Below are 16,165 nucleotides of genomic sequence, written 5' to 3'. Positions count from 1 at the left end.
GGATAAAGGTATTCAGTTGCGGTCAACACTCACAGTTCAATAACGTGCGACAGAATAAACATAGAGCGCAAAAAATGCAGTAATCTATACCATGACACTAAACATGAGCCTATAGCTAATTCATGACTGGAATTCCCTGTCCTAAGTGCTGAACTTAGCTCTTTGTGAGGGTTGATTGTATAAGTAGGATAAAAGTCCTACGGCGCGGCCAACACTCACAGTTGAATATGATGCGACAGAATAGACATAGAGCGCGATGAATCCAGCATTCCATTCCATAACACTAAACATGACCCAATAGCTAATTCATGACCAGAATGACCCGTCCTTGGTGCTGAGCACAATGTTCCTCTTAGCTCTTTGTGAGGGTTGATTATATTAGTAGTATTTACGTTTTCAGGCGCGGTCAACACTCAGAATTGAATGTAGTGCGACGGAATGAACATAGAGCGCGAGGAATCCAGCATTCCATTCCATAACACTAAACATTAGCCTATAGCTGATTCATGACCTGAATGCCTTGTCCTTGGTGGTGAACGCAATGTTCTTCTTCGCCCATTGTGAGAATTGTTGAGTATTATTGATAGGATAAGTAGGATAAAGGTCTTCAGGCGCAGCCAAGTCTCACAGTTGAATATAGTGGGGCAGAATGAACATAGAGTACACGAAATGCTCCACCCTTGATGCTGACCACAATGTTCTTCTTCGCTCTTTGTGTGAGTTGATGGTATAAGTAGGAGAAAAGTCGTGACCACTTGCAACACTCACAGTTGAGTCTAGTGCGACAAAGTGGACATTACTCTATACAATTGCCCATATCCTCAATAGGAAATGGTCATGGATAGGGCATACACCAGGCCCTGACCTGGAATCCACAGGGTAAGAGGAAGAGAGGGCGGCCGAAGAACAGCTGGAGGAGAGACACAGAGGAGGAGATGAGGAGTATAAACAGCAGCTGGCATGACCTCAGAAGGAAGGCCCAGAGACGAGTGCAGTGGAGGACTATCATCGGTGGTCTATGCTCTGATAGGGGCAAAGGGCCTAAGTAAAGTAAAGTATACCATTGCACTGCAAATGAACCTAGAGACCATGCAAAACCAACTGCTCCTGCCCTTGGTGCTGAACACAATGTTCTTATTTGCTCTTTGTGATAATTGATTGGATAAAGTCTTGAGGCGTGGCCAACAATCAGTAAAGTATAGTGCGGAAGAATGAACATAGGGCACAAAAATGCCCTGCCCTTGGCGCTGAACACAATGTTCTTATTTGCTCTTTGTGAGAATCGATAGGATAAAGTCTTAAGGCGTGGCCAACAGTCAGTAAAATATGGTGCGACGGAATGAACATACAGCACAAAAATGCTCTGCCCTTGGTGCTGAACACACTGTTCGTATTTGCTCTTTGTGATAATTGATAGAATAAAGTCTTAAGGCGTGGCCAACAATCAGTAAAGTATAGTGCGGCGAAAAGAACATACAGCACAAAAATGTTCTGCCCTTGGTGCTGAACTCGATGCTCTTCTATCCTCTTTGTAAGAGTTGAGTGGATAAGTAGGATAAAAGTCTTCAGGCGCTGACAAGTCTCACAGTTGAATAGAGTGCGACAGAATAAACATAGAGCACAAAAATGCTTTGCCCTTGCCCCTTTGTAAGAGTTGATTGGGAACGTAGGATAATAGTCGTTTGGCGCGGCCAAGTCTCACAGTTGAATATAATGCGACGGAATGAACATAGAGCACAAGAAATGTTCTGCCCTTGGTGCTGAACTCAGTGTTCTTCTTCCCTGTTTGTGAGAGTTGAGTGGATAAGTAGTAAAAGAGTCTTTTGACGTGTCCAGACTTGACTAACCATCTGTCTCCATCATTAATTGCATCATCCATCCTTGTCTGCGGGTCTTGTTCTGATGTCATGATTGCGTAGTCTAACAATGGCGGGTTAACTCTGCCGTAGGATAAGCCGTGACCATTGATTCGATTGCCTCTCTAGCCCTCTATGGCCTGTATTAGCCCTATTTCTGTATTAATGCACGTTTGATGGAGCCTTAAGCCCCCTTTCTCCTACGTAAATTGGTTAATCGAAGAATCCCGTGCTCTAGGAAATTACGTTTGCCGTATCAAAGTCAGATCGCGTCTTCGCATTTAGCGTTTATCATGTGGGTTAGTGTCTGCTGTGCTTTTTTCCCACGGGGGTACATTTGATGTTAATGTTTGGCGACATTTTCGTCCACCCCCCACCCCACTTCTTCCGGCTGTCTTCGCCATGTGGCGTTCAATTTCGTCAATATTGTCATCAAGCCACTGTTCATTCATTGATTTTCTGTTCCTTTTTCCACAACCTATAGGGTCACACGAATTTGCCACCCAGGACTGTTGCTGTTTAAAGCATTTTCAAGGAGTATGTCAAATTTTACTCACAAAAAAAACTGAAAGCGTAAACATATACAATGATCAAATCAACGTATCGTCTTGCAAACGCCGTCCAACTAGTTCAGTCTTGAAGACCATCTGCGCTGAGAACAAACGGAGCATGAAATGATTCCTTATCCTGGCATTAGAATTTCGAACAGCGTGTGTACTGTGCGCATAGAGGGGCCCATAAGAACGGAGGTCATATCCCCTCGGAAGGGATATCTTTCTAGATGGGACAGCGGCGGGCGAAATACACACCCTCGGCGTGGTTTCAATTTTAATTTGAAGCGCCTCAGTGTCAAGGACTCTGACTTCCAATTCATGGTTCTCTCCCAGATGTGAAGTATTCTCGACTTAATTTTTTTGCTATCGTTATACGTGACTCTAACCGATGAACTGCAAAGTGCATATTCTTTTAGTTTCACTTCATTATGGCTATGTGACACGGTGACCGTAAGTTCTTTACGTACATGTGCAGTCAAACTAAGATCGTCATTCCACTGGATAGAGAAAGGTGAGGGAACAACATTGGATTTGTGTGACCTACGATGTTATGAATTCATGTAAAAGTATGATCTGAAAGACAAAAAAAAATCACACGACTAGTCGACTTTCAAAACCATACTTCTCTATCGGCAATATTCGTTTGAACTTGTAACGAGAGTTTTGGTCACTCAATTGCCGCCTTAGTGAAAAGGGAATATAGAATAGAGGGCAAGGCCGGTAAATCCAGTTAATGAGCATACCGTCTTGTGAAATTATACATAGTCTTGTGTACGTTTCCAGTGTCCTTTAGATATACAGAAAAAACGTGTATTCACACGTTCCTATCTTGTACATGTTGTTAAGCAAGACATGTAGATAAAAATTCCATGCATTCCTAAGCGAGAAGCCACGCCATTTCCTTCACCAGGGGAGTCGTCAAGCTTCGGGAGAATTCGGCACCACTTTAAAATGATTTGACAGGCGTTGTTGAACTCAGCCTGATCTTATCCGTGAGCCCTCGCGAGATTTCGCCATGAATAACATTTGCAGAGATATTTCTCTGGCATTGTCTCCAGTCGCCAGATGGTCCTTCATGAATGATTCCACCGGTGCGCGTTATAAAGGGTGCCTGTGAGACGAGCGCCCAGCGGAGGAGGGTGTATATGAAAAACTGTTGCCCTTCCGACCTTCCTCTGTGTGAATGATGTCCTTGGACTAAGGGGTTGAACCTCTTTTGGTGCGGGAAGACTTTCGTTTCCGCGCTGGCAGATGTTAAAAAAACTACTTACATTATGCGATCAATGCAGAATTTATATGAAATACCACGATACTTCAGTGGTCCGACAAAATCCCTCTACATTACACGTACATTCGATAGAAGATATCATGAAAAGTTTAAGCGTCTCTTCTAATCACAGCTTGATACTCTTGGTAGAGACAAATGCGGATACACCACGAATAAATCAAGCAATCTTTCGGTTTCTTCCATTTTCTAACCCTTTGAAAATTTATGGGACCTCTACAAAGCTTTATGAATGTACGGCAAGAGACCTGTAACAACACAAGCATGCATTTGTTTGATTGGAAAGGCATGTTGTACACCAGAGAGAACTAAACAAGCCCTTACGGAAGGATGTGCCATGTCCTTGTTAAGCTAATATCGACAAATAGCAACGCAATCTCCGTCTGTATCGCCCCGCCATGACTCGTTAAAGAAAATAAAGCTGTCTGGTTTTCTCCTCTTTCACTTAAACTTAAACCTGCAAGCGTTCGCCAGACTAACTGCCAGTCGTTACTTTATCCGTTTACAGTTGTAGATGGTACTATCTGATGGGAAGCGTTTGCTTGTTACGCCTTGCTTCTCAACTCAAGTTGAGTTTGATTACTCTTAGTGTCTGTTGAGGTAAGGAGAAAGCCCCTAGCTGAAATAAAAGCAATATGCGATTTGGAACCAGCAGTGAGTCTGAAGTGCTTTAACAATCAAACGGTAGTGATTGAAAAGTAATATAAACATAGAATTCAAAGACTTGCTAGAATATGTATGTTGTACGAAATGTACCTGTTCATATTCATTTGGACGACTAAAACGTTTACATACATTTTAACGATGATATATGAACGTTGAATTCAAAGTACTGGACTATAAGTGTGCGCGTGCAGTATATGGCGACATATTCGTCATATTGAGTGTCTAAAAGCAATGAAAGAAATTTGCTCAACATGGAAGTTCCACCATTTGCACGATCACCTAAATGGTTGTTTCTATATTGATTTCTTCTTATCTGATTAGAAAAATCTTCCTGCACTTCGTGTTTTTCTATGCCTTTTTAGCATTTTGTCTGAACTGCTTTTGTTGGTCAATAACAATCCTGAAATATGGCACCCTACAAAATGCATACCAACCAGTGCCCATCAGACCTGAAGAAGTTGCTACCTCAGCCGTTCACACCCAGAGGTACAACATGATCGAGCCTAGCTATGCCAAGATACTCACTCACTCACTCACTCACTCACTCACTCACTCACTCACTTACTCACTCACTCACTCACTCACTCACCCACTCACTCACCCACTCACTCACTCACTCACTCACTCTCACTCACTCACTCACTCACCCACTCACTCACTCACTCACTCATTCACCGAACCTGTCTCCAGAACTCATTCAACAGGCAGGACATTCACACATGCAGCAATCAGTACCTGAAATGCGCCCCCGGACTGTGTGAATCGGGCCTTCAATCCTTTGAGACTCGAGCTATCTCTTAAGAAAGCAGGAACACTAGGCAGCTATGAACCTCTGTTTGGTCACTTGATCGCTATATCTAGTTTCTATCTTAACATTCATATTGTTCCCATCAGCATATCATAGAAAAAATAGGACATGTGAAAATATCACCGTGCCGTTATGCGTGCCGTCGTGCGTGTATACCATGGTGGCAGTACCCAGTGGCCTGTATAATAGTGCTGCAGTCGAGGTTACTGTTAACGTACTTTCCGGGCAGCATACCCATTTTACGCCTGTGCGCTTTTAGATTGGGCAATTTTACACACTGCTACTGTGTAAAACTGTCTGGTGCTTCCCCTAAGCGGAAATCGCTTACGGAAAATGATAGTAATACATCGCGATGGCATTGGTGGTTTTAGATTTTAATGGTCTTCAACTACTTGGTACATTTATAGAGGCTGAGTGAAGGGTGATGCAGTGTCGGCTAATGGGTTTCAGAGCTTTCCAGATAGATGAGTGATACTGGTAAAGAGCGTATCTTTCTATGAGAAGGAGCAAAATTCTTGCGCCATCCGTTGCGGTGGTCATTTCAGCACCAAGGGCAGGACAGGCGGCAATGCGGTCTTGTGGTTAAAACTTAGAATCTGAAGATTCAGAGTTTGAATCCCTGGCAGGTCCCTAAGCTGAGGTGAAAATGAGTACATAGCTTTTATTAGAGGCGTCTTCTTGGATGAGATGTAAAGCTGGAGGTCCGGTTACACCTCGAGCACGCCCAAGTCAACAGAAAAAGAATACTTCCCGGTGTAAGTGAGTCGTTCAAACGTAGCGGTCTCTTGGTTGACATCATGAAAAAGTGAAAAATTTGAGAAATACACTCAAAGAGCAATACACACCTTTGTCAAATCTATGTTTATGTGCAATCCGTAATGAAGTCGAACGTTTTCCACAATAAAGCAATGTTCCTTCAGCTGTAGCTAGATTCAAATTTCAGCGGATATATTAGTTCTATTTTGTATTTTAGCAAGGATGACTAAGACAAAGCTTACCTTTCGTAGCCATTTTCTTGCTTTCATGAAAGAAAATAACGTGAATATTGTATAACTACAGTAGTAATATTACCAATCCTTATGGGTAGAAACTTTGCAGTGAGACCATGCAATAGATGAACATCGACCTTCAAATAATATATAACGCAAATTCAGAATAGTATATCACTTATTATTGGCATTATGTAGCCATTATAAAAGAGGGCTGCCGATAGAGCCTGCTGGGCCGACCTAACTGCCTCATGTGTTAGACGACACGGGAGCCCCTAAGTCTAAGTCTAAGCCATTACACCACAAGGTCACGATATCCGTATCAGTCAGTTCGGGCCTCCACGCCACTCTTTCACCTGATCCGCGGGAAATCTATGGGTTCAGCGAGTCGTATCCCCGGGGAACCGTCTCTGTCAATGTTGATCCGGGGAAGCCATGGGTGCTTGGTTAACGGGGAAGGTGGATGAAACACGCATTAGAAAGTCTATTTGGTGGCGACTTGCTTTAGCAGTTACCAGCAATATGGTTGTAATTATGCTAACGTCACATTTCCCAACCGGGGCCCGGCCGGACTGTTCGTGCAAACGAACGATTAAAGAGTATGTCAATGATCGATGAATATGCACGAAATGGGCTCTTGAATAATTTTTGGTACGTTTTGTGTTTTTTGCTGTCCTTTATATAATACTTTTCGTCCCCAAAGACTGCCCGGTCCGGCCCCGGGTTAGAAATGTGACCCAAGCATTACGTGGTGCTGGGCCGGTGTCGTGCCCAATAAATGCCTGGCAAAATAATTGTCAGATGAGATACTGCGCCTGCGTAGAGTTAGGGTAAGGTTTAGGGTCAGCCTCTATAGCACGGCCCCTCCTCACAAAATCAGTTCATTGTCATTGATGTAGATCGTGTAATAGGCTCGTTTTGATTGACATAGATAAAGAAGAGGCAAAATTATGCATTTCATCATATCTTAGCGTCATACCATGATATTTTTTTTTAAAATCCACAATGATGAGTTACAACTTACAATAATTACAGCTTTTACAAAGTAATAGTTCCGAAAATGATATATAGGCTCGTTTCGATTGGCAATCGTATTTTAGTGTCATAACATAACATGATATATTTTCTTTTAATTCCGCAGTGATCAGTTAGAGAAACTTACTATTATAGTTACAGCTTTTCCAAAGTAATAGTTCCGAAAATGATTTATAGGCACGTTTTGATTGACATTGATGCAGATATGACAAAATTATGCATTTCAACGTATCTTAGTGTCATAACATGATACATGTATATATGCATACAATGATGAGTTAGAGAAACTTACTATAGTTACAGCTTTTCCAACGTAATAGTTCCGAAAATGATTTACAGGGTCGTTCTGATTGACATACTGTAGATTTGGCAATATTGTACCCTTCGTCGTATATTACTGTCATAACATGATATATATGCTTTTAATTCCGCAATGATGAGTTGGATGAAGACTGAATCCTGGGGAATTACTTACTATAATTACAGCTTTTACAAAGAAATGGTTCGGAAAATTCTTCGAGGAAGGATTATAAATGGCTTAAAAGTAATCTACATTCCAATTCGCTTATAAGGTATTCAATCTATCCGCGCTTTGTGAGATTTAAATGTCAGTTCCAAAGACATGAAATTGCAAAAGAAATGAAACAAAATGATCATTTGCGATCTGTTATGGCAAATCGAAATTGTTTGCAATAACTGCCTTGAAATTCCATTAACCTTTCTGATATGAGGAACTTACCTACTGATGAAAATCTACTGCATTGATTATTTTACTGACGTCATTTACTGGTAGCCTTTTTAACTATGCGGGACGAAATGGTTTTTCATCTGCCCTTCAGAATACCAAATGTCAGGATGGACTTGGAAAGCATCAAGGTCATTGATAGTCACGTGAGTCAGAGTTAAGGAGATGTGTGTGTCATGTGCACACTTGCTTTCATCAGCATTTTGCGATATATAACAGGATTGAACCGTAATTTACTAACGTTCTTCCGTTCGTTTGTTCAGACCGCTGTAGTGCCTAGTGGCACATTGGGCAGCATGTTGACTCGCTGTTTCAGTGACAGAGAATATTTCTACAGGGAGGGTTTGCTAGTCCTTCCCCTGAATTTACTATAACAGGGAGAGGGCTTTTCTCTACTAAAATACACCAGTCTCTGTCAAGGAATGAGCGATCCGCAGCTTCTGTGACGTCACGTCATGCACGTGACCAGGTGAGAAGTGGATGGAAACTTACGGGAAGTTTATGGCGTCCCCCGTCTCTCTTCAGTCGACAATTTGAGTCCCATTTTTCCGTTGTGTTGAAAAAATACAATTTCACTTCTAATCGATGGCTACTCCCAACGAACATTTCAAAACAATAAATGAAGAACTTTTTTCGTTGAGAAACGTATACATTTCCATCCGGACAGTCTCACAACTCAGTGTTTTGTTTTATTGGATCCTGGACCAAGTTTTATATTTCCACTGGGACTGAGGTTTACTGTCAGAGTTCTAACCTTGTGCGGACTCAGATACATCTCGGGAAGACAGCAATTTTCCGTCCTGTAACTTTTACTGTGTATCGTGTTCGCCAGCTGTCAAAAAGAGTCATTGGGGGATACATCGCAATTTCAATGTCATAAGGTCCATAAAAGCAGGCTTTCCTCTTGTGACTCAAACCTCAGGTGATGGACGGGGTTCGTGGCAGATTTCTGTAGTCTCAGACTACTGACTGAAAGTTTCTGTCAGTTTGTCTATAAGTTTCATAGTTTTATACGATCATACATCGCACTTACTTTCCAGACCATAAGGTCCATAAAAGCAGGCTTTCCTCTTCTGACTCATACCTCAGGTGATTGATAGGCTTTGTGGCAGATTCTTAAAACTTCTGTTCGAAAGTTTTGCTCACAAGTCTGATACAATCGTCATGATTAAAGGGTAGAGTGATTGCATTGTTGGCCTTGGGTCGCAAGTACGATTTCATCAACTCCCTCACCAAATCATGCCAAAAATGACAAATGCACCTATTGCCATATGCTTGGCACTCAGCACTTTTGAGAAAGAGTATGGTAGTTAAATACACAGTGCTACGAGTGGACTACCTATAGTCCCTTGCTGAAGTATTATCTGTGCTACCACAGCTGTGTGGCCCAAGTTCTAAGGAAACTGAGATAGGTGCCGCCCTATACACCTTATGATGTGGGAAGGACTTCAACTTTTAGTGCTATAGTCATTTCGTAGGAAGAATGGCAGCCGGCATAAGTCAATTAGTAAGTAAGTCGCTACCGTTATAGTCATAGGCTGCAGTCAGCAATCAACGCACTCATTGTTAATGTTCATTCTATCTATACCTCATATATCGGCTTATCATTTGATGCACTGTTAAAGTTAGAATCCTTTGTGTATAGGGCAGCGCCAATCTCGGTTTCTATAGCCCTTGGGCCACACAGTTGTGAAAGCACTACAGCTGGGGACTAGTCCACTGTTAATGGTGTGTGTTCAACTAAGATGCTCTTTCTCCTAATTGTTGAGTGCTAAATAGAGAAAGTATCATGAAGAATCTTTTAAGATGTATTTATACCTAGAGGGACGGAGCGCGATCTTGATGTAAAATTCACAGACTGGGAAAATGTCATTTACACCAGATGTGCCGTCGAGGATCTTCAATAAAGACCCAATTAAGTGCGTTTACAAACGAAAAGTTCGCTGTCGCAAAACGCGAAGTAACCTCACAATGTCTATGCGCCATGGTGGAAAGTTTTACATGTACATGTGTCACGTAGCGAGGGTCGGTATGCCCAAGGAGGTATGCCTGAGAACTGTCGTATATTTGAAAAATATACAGTAACGTCTTTACACGCAGCGTACGTATGGTTGTCTATCAAAGCTGTACCAATGTGATTATGCACAGCTTGGCTTATCACAGTTGACGCAAATGCCATAGTTATAATTCGTAATTTGAATTTCAGTTGGGTTCCTGAAAACGTATCGTCTATGAAGGACTATCCGTCAAAATCTCAAGACGTCAAGCCGTTGTCACACAGCCAGCGACCCTCGGGCGAATTTCGTGATCGCCAGAAGGTCAACGAATTCCAAAATAGCCAGAGAGTCGAGCGTAATTTCTCCCGAAAATCTACCCTGTCACACTGCATGAATCATGGACTGTATGTCTGCTGGGAAAATCATCTGCCGAGGCGCTACGCTCCCCCATGGGAGCATGCTAGCCTCTACCAGGCACCTCGGATGGCTGGGAAAGTAGTAGAAATTGGCCAAATAGAGTTGATAGTATGCTAAGGGAGTCGGCTATGGAGAGAGGGTCCAATCTGCCATCCTAGAAGCCTGCAAGTGAAACCCAGGCAAACATTCTCCCTGTAGCCGGCGTAGTTAGTCTGGTAGAGACTAGGAGCATGCGGCCATGAGTGAGTGAGTGAGGCACTGAATGGAGGTCGGTGTCCTGTGAATATCGGCCAATCCTTCAAAATCGTGCAATGTCTGCCAGTGCTCGAGAGGGCACCGGCCATATATTGCCACCGAAAATGTCCTTTAGAGTTGACTTGTCGAGAGAACTTCTTTACTGCCGCGTGACACCTGCTTAACAACGTCTTCGTACCCGTGACATTGCGTACTGACTTGAAGGAAAGGCAATTTGGCGTTCGCGGAGGGTGAAAAATGTCCTGAAAGATTGTAGATAAGATATTCGTCCCAAACAAGGTGGCAGATATATCGGGTGGCCGTTATGACTTTCTCGCACAGACCATGCATCAAGTCCCAATCAAAACGTATCGACTTTTAGGCGGTACAAACAAATGGCGCTGGGATGGAGTTATGAATGTTAATGACACGGAGAGAGGGGGCGGCTGAGGTGTGAAGATGTGTAGTGTGTAAAACAAGACCCATTTCTGGGGTCACCTTGGTGCGTGTGTCTGGGATATGACTTGCTGTCTGAAATTGGCGGCTGCCGTCCCTGAATACGCCTTCATAGACAGCTCAAATGTGACTGTATGGATGGCATACCCAACAGGAATCGTTTTTATAGCCAGGAATCGTTTTTATAGCCAGCTAGTTTATACAGTGGAAGGCACAGGAGCCCCGGTGTCAAGTCAAATATCTGCCCCCGCCAAATATTTACCTCTGCATTGGTTGGGGGTTTCCAGTATACCCGAGGGGAGAGAAATGCCGTAAACCTGTGGGTTGATTTTCGTGACGAAGTCAGATTTTGGGAAGATGTGTTAGGCTAACCATAATCCTAGTCCTATGAACCTAACCCTAACTCCACTGGCACCAGGAACGACCCCTTACTCTTTTCCATAAGTGTGGTGGGTTCTTTAACGTGCTCGATGTACAGCTCTCCTCAAACACAAGACCTCCATCGGACTGCTTGACGTTTTACCTTCCTCTCTGTCCTCTATCACAGGCGCGTACGGCCTGCAGCTCTTCGCCTAGCTGTCTGCAGTAGATCAACCACGCCGCCTGTAACAGGATGGTCAACTATACACGGGAACGTTACACAGGACCTCTTAACATTTTTACATTACTGTCTGTCTTCTATCCCAGGCGCGTACGGACTGCAGTGTTTGGCCTGTCTGCAGCAGATCAGCCACGTCGCCTGTAACAGGATGGTCAACTATTAGCAACGTTAAGGCCCCCCCCCCTCTCACTGGACCCGCGGCACGCTGGCGGCGTCGATGCGGCCGATCGAATTGACAAAGCACTCAATGAATTTCATCCACAAAAAACGACTCTTTTTAAGTTTTGTGTGTTTTGTTGTCTTGTTGGTCATACTTGTACGTTTTGAATGATATTTCCATTATAATGTCAAGGGCAACACAAATCCAGTTCAGGTCGCAGCGACGCCGCCAGCGTGCCGCGGGTCCAGTGAGAGGGGCGGGGGGCTTAACACGGGACCTCCTAACATTTCACCTTATGTCTGTCTTCTATCCCAGGCGCGTACGGGCTTCAGTGCTTCGCCTGTCTGCAGCAGATCAGCCACGCCGCCTGTAACCGGATGGCGCCCCAGAACTGCACGGGGCAGGACGAGAACGCCTGCTACACGCAGGTGGAGAGGTACCTGCACACGGGCAAGAAAATCACAAAGGTAGGTAAAGCCCACTGCATGAAATGGCCTCGGATCCCGGTGGATACGTACAGGAATTTTTCTGCATTTTTCACTAAAAATGACGTTTCCACAGAAAATATCAAATTCGTCTGTCGTTTGAAGACAAGTCACCCCTATCCATCGGAAACATTGAATCGGCCAAAGAAGGACGTTTGGAAAAGCGCTATTGCCTTTCTGGGAACGATTCAGGTTCGCCCCGAATTGTAAAAAAAACTCCGAACCGAGACCTTGCGCGGACTGACTCTCTAGATCTTCGCCAATTATTCACCATATCTTTGCCATATCAAGGATTACAAATTCAGTACAATATTGATTCATTCTGCCAGTTCATTCTAGTGACGCTGAAAAAGAGTGATAGGTGTCACTCGAAACGTCCGGAATTAAGTCTCCGTATTTTATCAAATTGTAGAGATTGAATTATCTTTAGAGATATCGATCGTTTGATGCCTGTATGTATAACCTACATAAATGTGCTTTAAACTTTGCGTATTACATGTGGTTTCTGAAGGGTTGTTCGAACAGGATCCGTTGCCAGAAAGGCCAGTCCCTCAACCACGACTGCGACCGACCGCCGCGAAAGTGCACTTACTGCTGCGTGGGGAACCTCTGCAATAGGTCCAACGGTCAGCAGAGGGCGCTGTCGCACGGTGTGCTGATCATCACGTGCCTGGCCCTGACGACGGTGTTCCTCCCCACAACCACCATCGGATTGGATGTATGACAGTTATGTAGTACGACCAGAATCGTGAAAACTTTCCGTAAAACGTAGGCAAAGACGTAACTTCTCTGATTCTACCGCGGTTTCTAGTCAATGTTCAAGGATCAAATGACGTGCTGCGACATCAAAAAGTCCACATGCGCTTTGAGCGTGATCTGAATTTACAGGAATCTGACAGGATACTTTACAAATGTTCAGTCGGGGTCTTGTTATAAAGTACTTGATCCAGTCTGTATGAAGTGTTGTGTATATACGTTCGTCATTGCCATTGGCAGGATTACGCTTTCAGTCATGTGACGTCACTGAGTATCAGTCATGACGTCATATCAGTACCAGGACGACGTCAGTGACTCTCTGCAGCTTGCAACACATTGTATGATCGCAAGGTGGCGCACTTGAGTAACAATCTGTGTCACCTATTACTAGTATTTGTGTGTATTAAACACTGTAACTCCGTCCTCAGAACTCTACCAGTGTCGTTTAAAAAGTGTTGAAGGTAAGAATGAATGTAACATATCATACTGACGAAGAAACACATGTCAGTTGCCTTTTGTGAGTTAAATGTACGTTGGACTTGTAAACAACTGCTTTAAATAGAGTATGAAATTAGAGGTAGATGCAAGCTTTGAAAATTATATGACATGTTTCGTGACTCTGCAATTGATGTATATTTGGTCTTGAAATGTGAATGACGTGCCAAATGTGTGAATAATTGATATAGTTTTGTAGAAGCTCTCCTATAATCAACTTTGTATGTCTATGGCTGTCTTGATGAACAAGTGTGATAACACATGTAGATGTGTAAAGAATTCCCAGCTCAAAACGTGCGCTAAACATAAGTACAATGTTAAATGCATCTCAGCATTTTACAAAACGACCAATTCAAAATGCGTTTTTGAACTATTAATTAACTCTAACTGTAAAAATCAGCGTCAACTGCAAGTTGAGGACTGGTTTCTTGATATGTAATATGTGATCAAGTCCAAATGTTCACAACAATATTTTGTACACATGACATGCACATGTACTGCAGTACTTCACCTTAGAAGGGCCAAATGTAACGTTGGGTAACCTAAATTCGTGGGGTACTTAAAGTCGGGATTTTTCGAAAACGGGGTATTTAGGGATATGTGCTAGATGCAACATCAGTAATACCGCTAGAAATGCAAACTTGACAGACTAACGCATTCAGAACACTGTCTGAAAAGCTTCGATAACCATGCATTAGAAGTTGGCTACGTCAAAACCTCTCCGTCCCTTATTGACAGAGTCTGGGGGCTTCGTGGGAGACTCACACTGCACGGTTGTTCGCTGGTTTATAAGACATATGTCACATCTCCTGCCTGCTAAACACAATTATTTACAAGACAACTAATTAGAATCTCTTTTGCTAACCTACAACTGGACTCTAAGTGTGATCAATCATCAAAACTCCTCTCTGTTGCTACAACCTACGGCACGTGTATTTTCCCGCCGCCATATTGTTAACCAGAATCCTGTTGTCAAGCAGACGGCAAAGGTTTGTGAGGAACACTTTTTTGTCTAAATGCTGCGTGTGATAGTGGACTGAGGAAGATATTTTCCTCAAAGTTTGCTCCTAACACAACAAGGAACACATGGACATAGTAGTATTACCATTGCTACGGCATCCAGCTAACTTACCATGAATAATGTAACGTTACACGTTGCCCGATGATGACGATGGGCCGACTTTGAGTGAAGTTCTACCGACTCAATACACGGGTTGTTCCCGAACTGGCCTGATGTATGCGGTACGGCCGTTTTTTCGTGTATTTTTTTTACTTGGACACGTCTATATCCATAGCACTCTCCTCAAGCCAAGGATGGAACGAATAGCTGCTGTATAAAATGTGATTAGCGGTAAGATATTCAAGACGAATCTTCTCTCCCGAATTAATGTGCCCCCCTGTCCGACAACACTGTCATTGTGCGTGCGGCGGACGGTAGTTTCAAGTTGAAATATTATGGTGTCAGCACGACTAGAGACAAAATCTACCATATATATTATTAGTGCAAAGATAGTACATGATACTGACAGAATTATAGAAAAAAAGGATGGTTTATTGTTCTGCTAGATTGATTTCAGTCAACCATTATCGGAAAAATCCCGAATTTAGGTTACCCAACGTTACCACCAAAGATGGCAAAAAGGCTTAGCCTGGAATCCATCCTATTTAGCTTCCGGCCGCTACCCAAGCTCCGCTGCCAGGCAGCGGAGCTTGGGTAGCGGCCGGAAGCTAAATAGGATGGATTCCACGCTAAAAAAGGCTTAGAATCATGAGATCCCAACTGGAGCCTCACTTTGGTGCATGACCCCGAGCTGACCCTGGGAAATTCAAAATGGCCGCCGTAATTGCCAATTGGCAAGAGGGGAATTTGGGGGAGGTTTTGAATGTGGGGGAGGGGAAGCCTGGAACACAATCTATAAAGCAGAAACGTCAAACGTTTCAAGCAAAATTTAAAACATGCCCTCTCTGAAACTCGTATGTTGAATGGAATTAACCGAACCCTTATGTCTTAAATGTCTGCTATGGTTGCTTAACAGATTAATGAGATAAAGCTATGTGTTATGTCCGATGCCAGCCTTTTGATATAATGTTATGCTGTGCACTGTGGTGATGTGCTTGCTGATGTAAATAAAGTTGAAGTGTTGTTGTTTTCATTGTCCCTTTCCTTGATCAATCAACGTTAAAAAAAAAATTAAGCGGGTGCTTGTCATGTTGGTTAAGGTGTCAAAAGATAGCCTGGGTGCCATCCTCCCAAAGCGCCCTTACCAACTACTAGTAGTTAAACGGTTTAAATGTGAGAATCCCAAGACTAGTTGGTAAAAGGAAAGTATGGGAACCCCGGTTAACTAACTAGGATAACACACAGTCTTCTTTTGACCTGGAGGCCAATCTAGTTAGTTTACTGGGGTTAACTATGATTTTGGAGAGATGCACACAAGTTGGGACAGGAAAGAAAACATCAAATCATCTAGTTGATCAAACTCTACATGAGAGAAGGAAGCAGGCACATTTAGTCCTGCTTGACTAAGCTATTTGCAGCTATACATATTTATAACTACCTCACCTGGAAGATAAACCACAAAAGATGGCACCCATACCGGTAGGTAACAGTTTCTTGGCCAAAACA

The 16,165-nt window shown here is 43.2% G+C and overlaps 1 protein-coding gene across 1 annotated transcript in view; it reads left to right on the top strand.

The window, feature by feature from the left end:
* Positions 1 to 14,063, top strand: part of LOC136423252 (ly6/PLAUR domain-containing protein 6-like) — a 40,506-nt gene extending 26,443 nt beyond the window's left edge. Inside the window, exons 2-3 of the mRNA XM_066411361.1 lie at positions 12,119 to 12,270; positions 12,800 to 14,063. Of these exons, the coding sequence (XP_066267458.1) occupies positions 12,119 to 12,270; positions 12,800 to 13,012 (365 nt within the window). The 3' untranslated portion in view covers positions 13,013 to 14,063. The remainder of the gene's footprint in view (positions 1 to 12,118; positions 12,271 to 12,799) is intronic.
* Positions 14,064 to 16,165: the final 2,102 nt, after the last annotated feature.

Source organism: Branchiostoma lanceolatum, chromosome 17, assembly GCF_035083965.1.
Source record: "Branchiostoma lanceolatum isolate klBraLanc5 chromosome 17, klBraLanc5.hap2, whole genome shotgun sequence".
NCBI classification, from domain to species: Eukaryota; Metazoa; Chordata; class Leptocardii; order Amphioxiformes; family Branchiostomatidae; genus Branchiostoma; species Branchiostoma lanceolatum.
The sequence above is the reverse complement of the archived record's forward strand: the minus strand, read 5'-3'. Positions and strand labels throughout refer to the sequence as shown.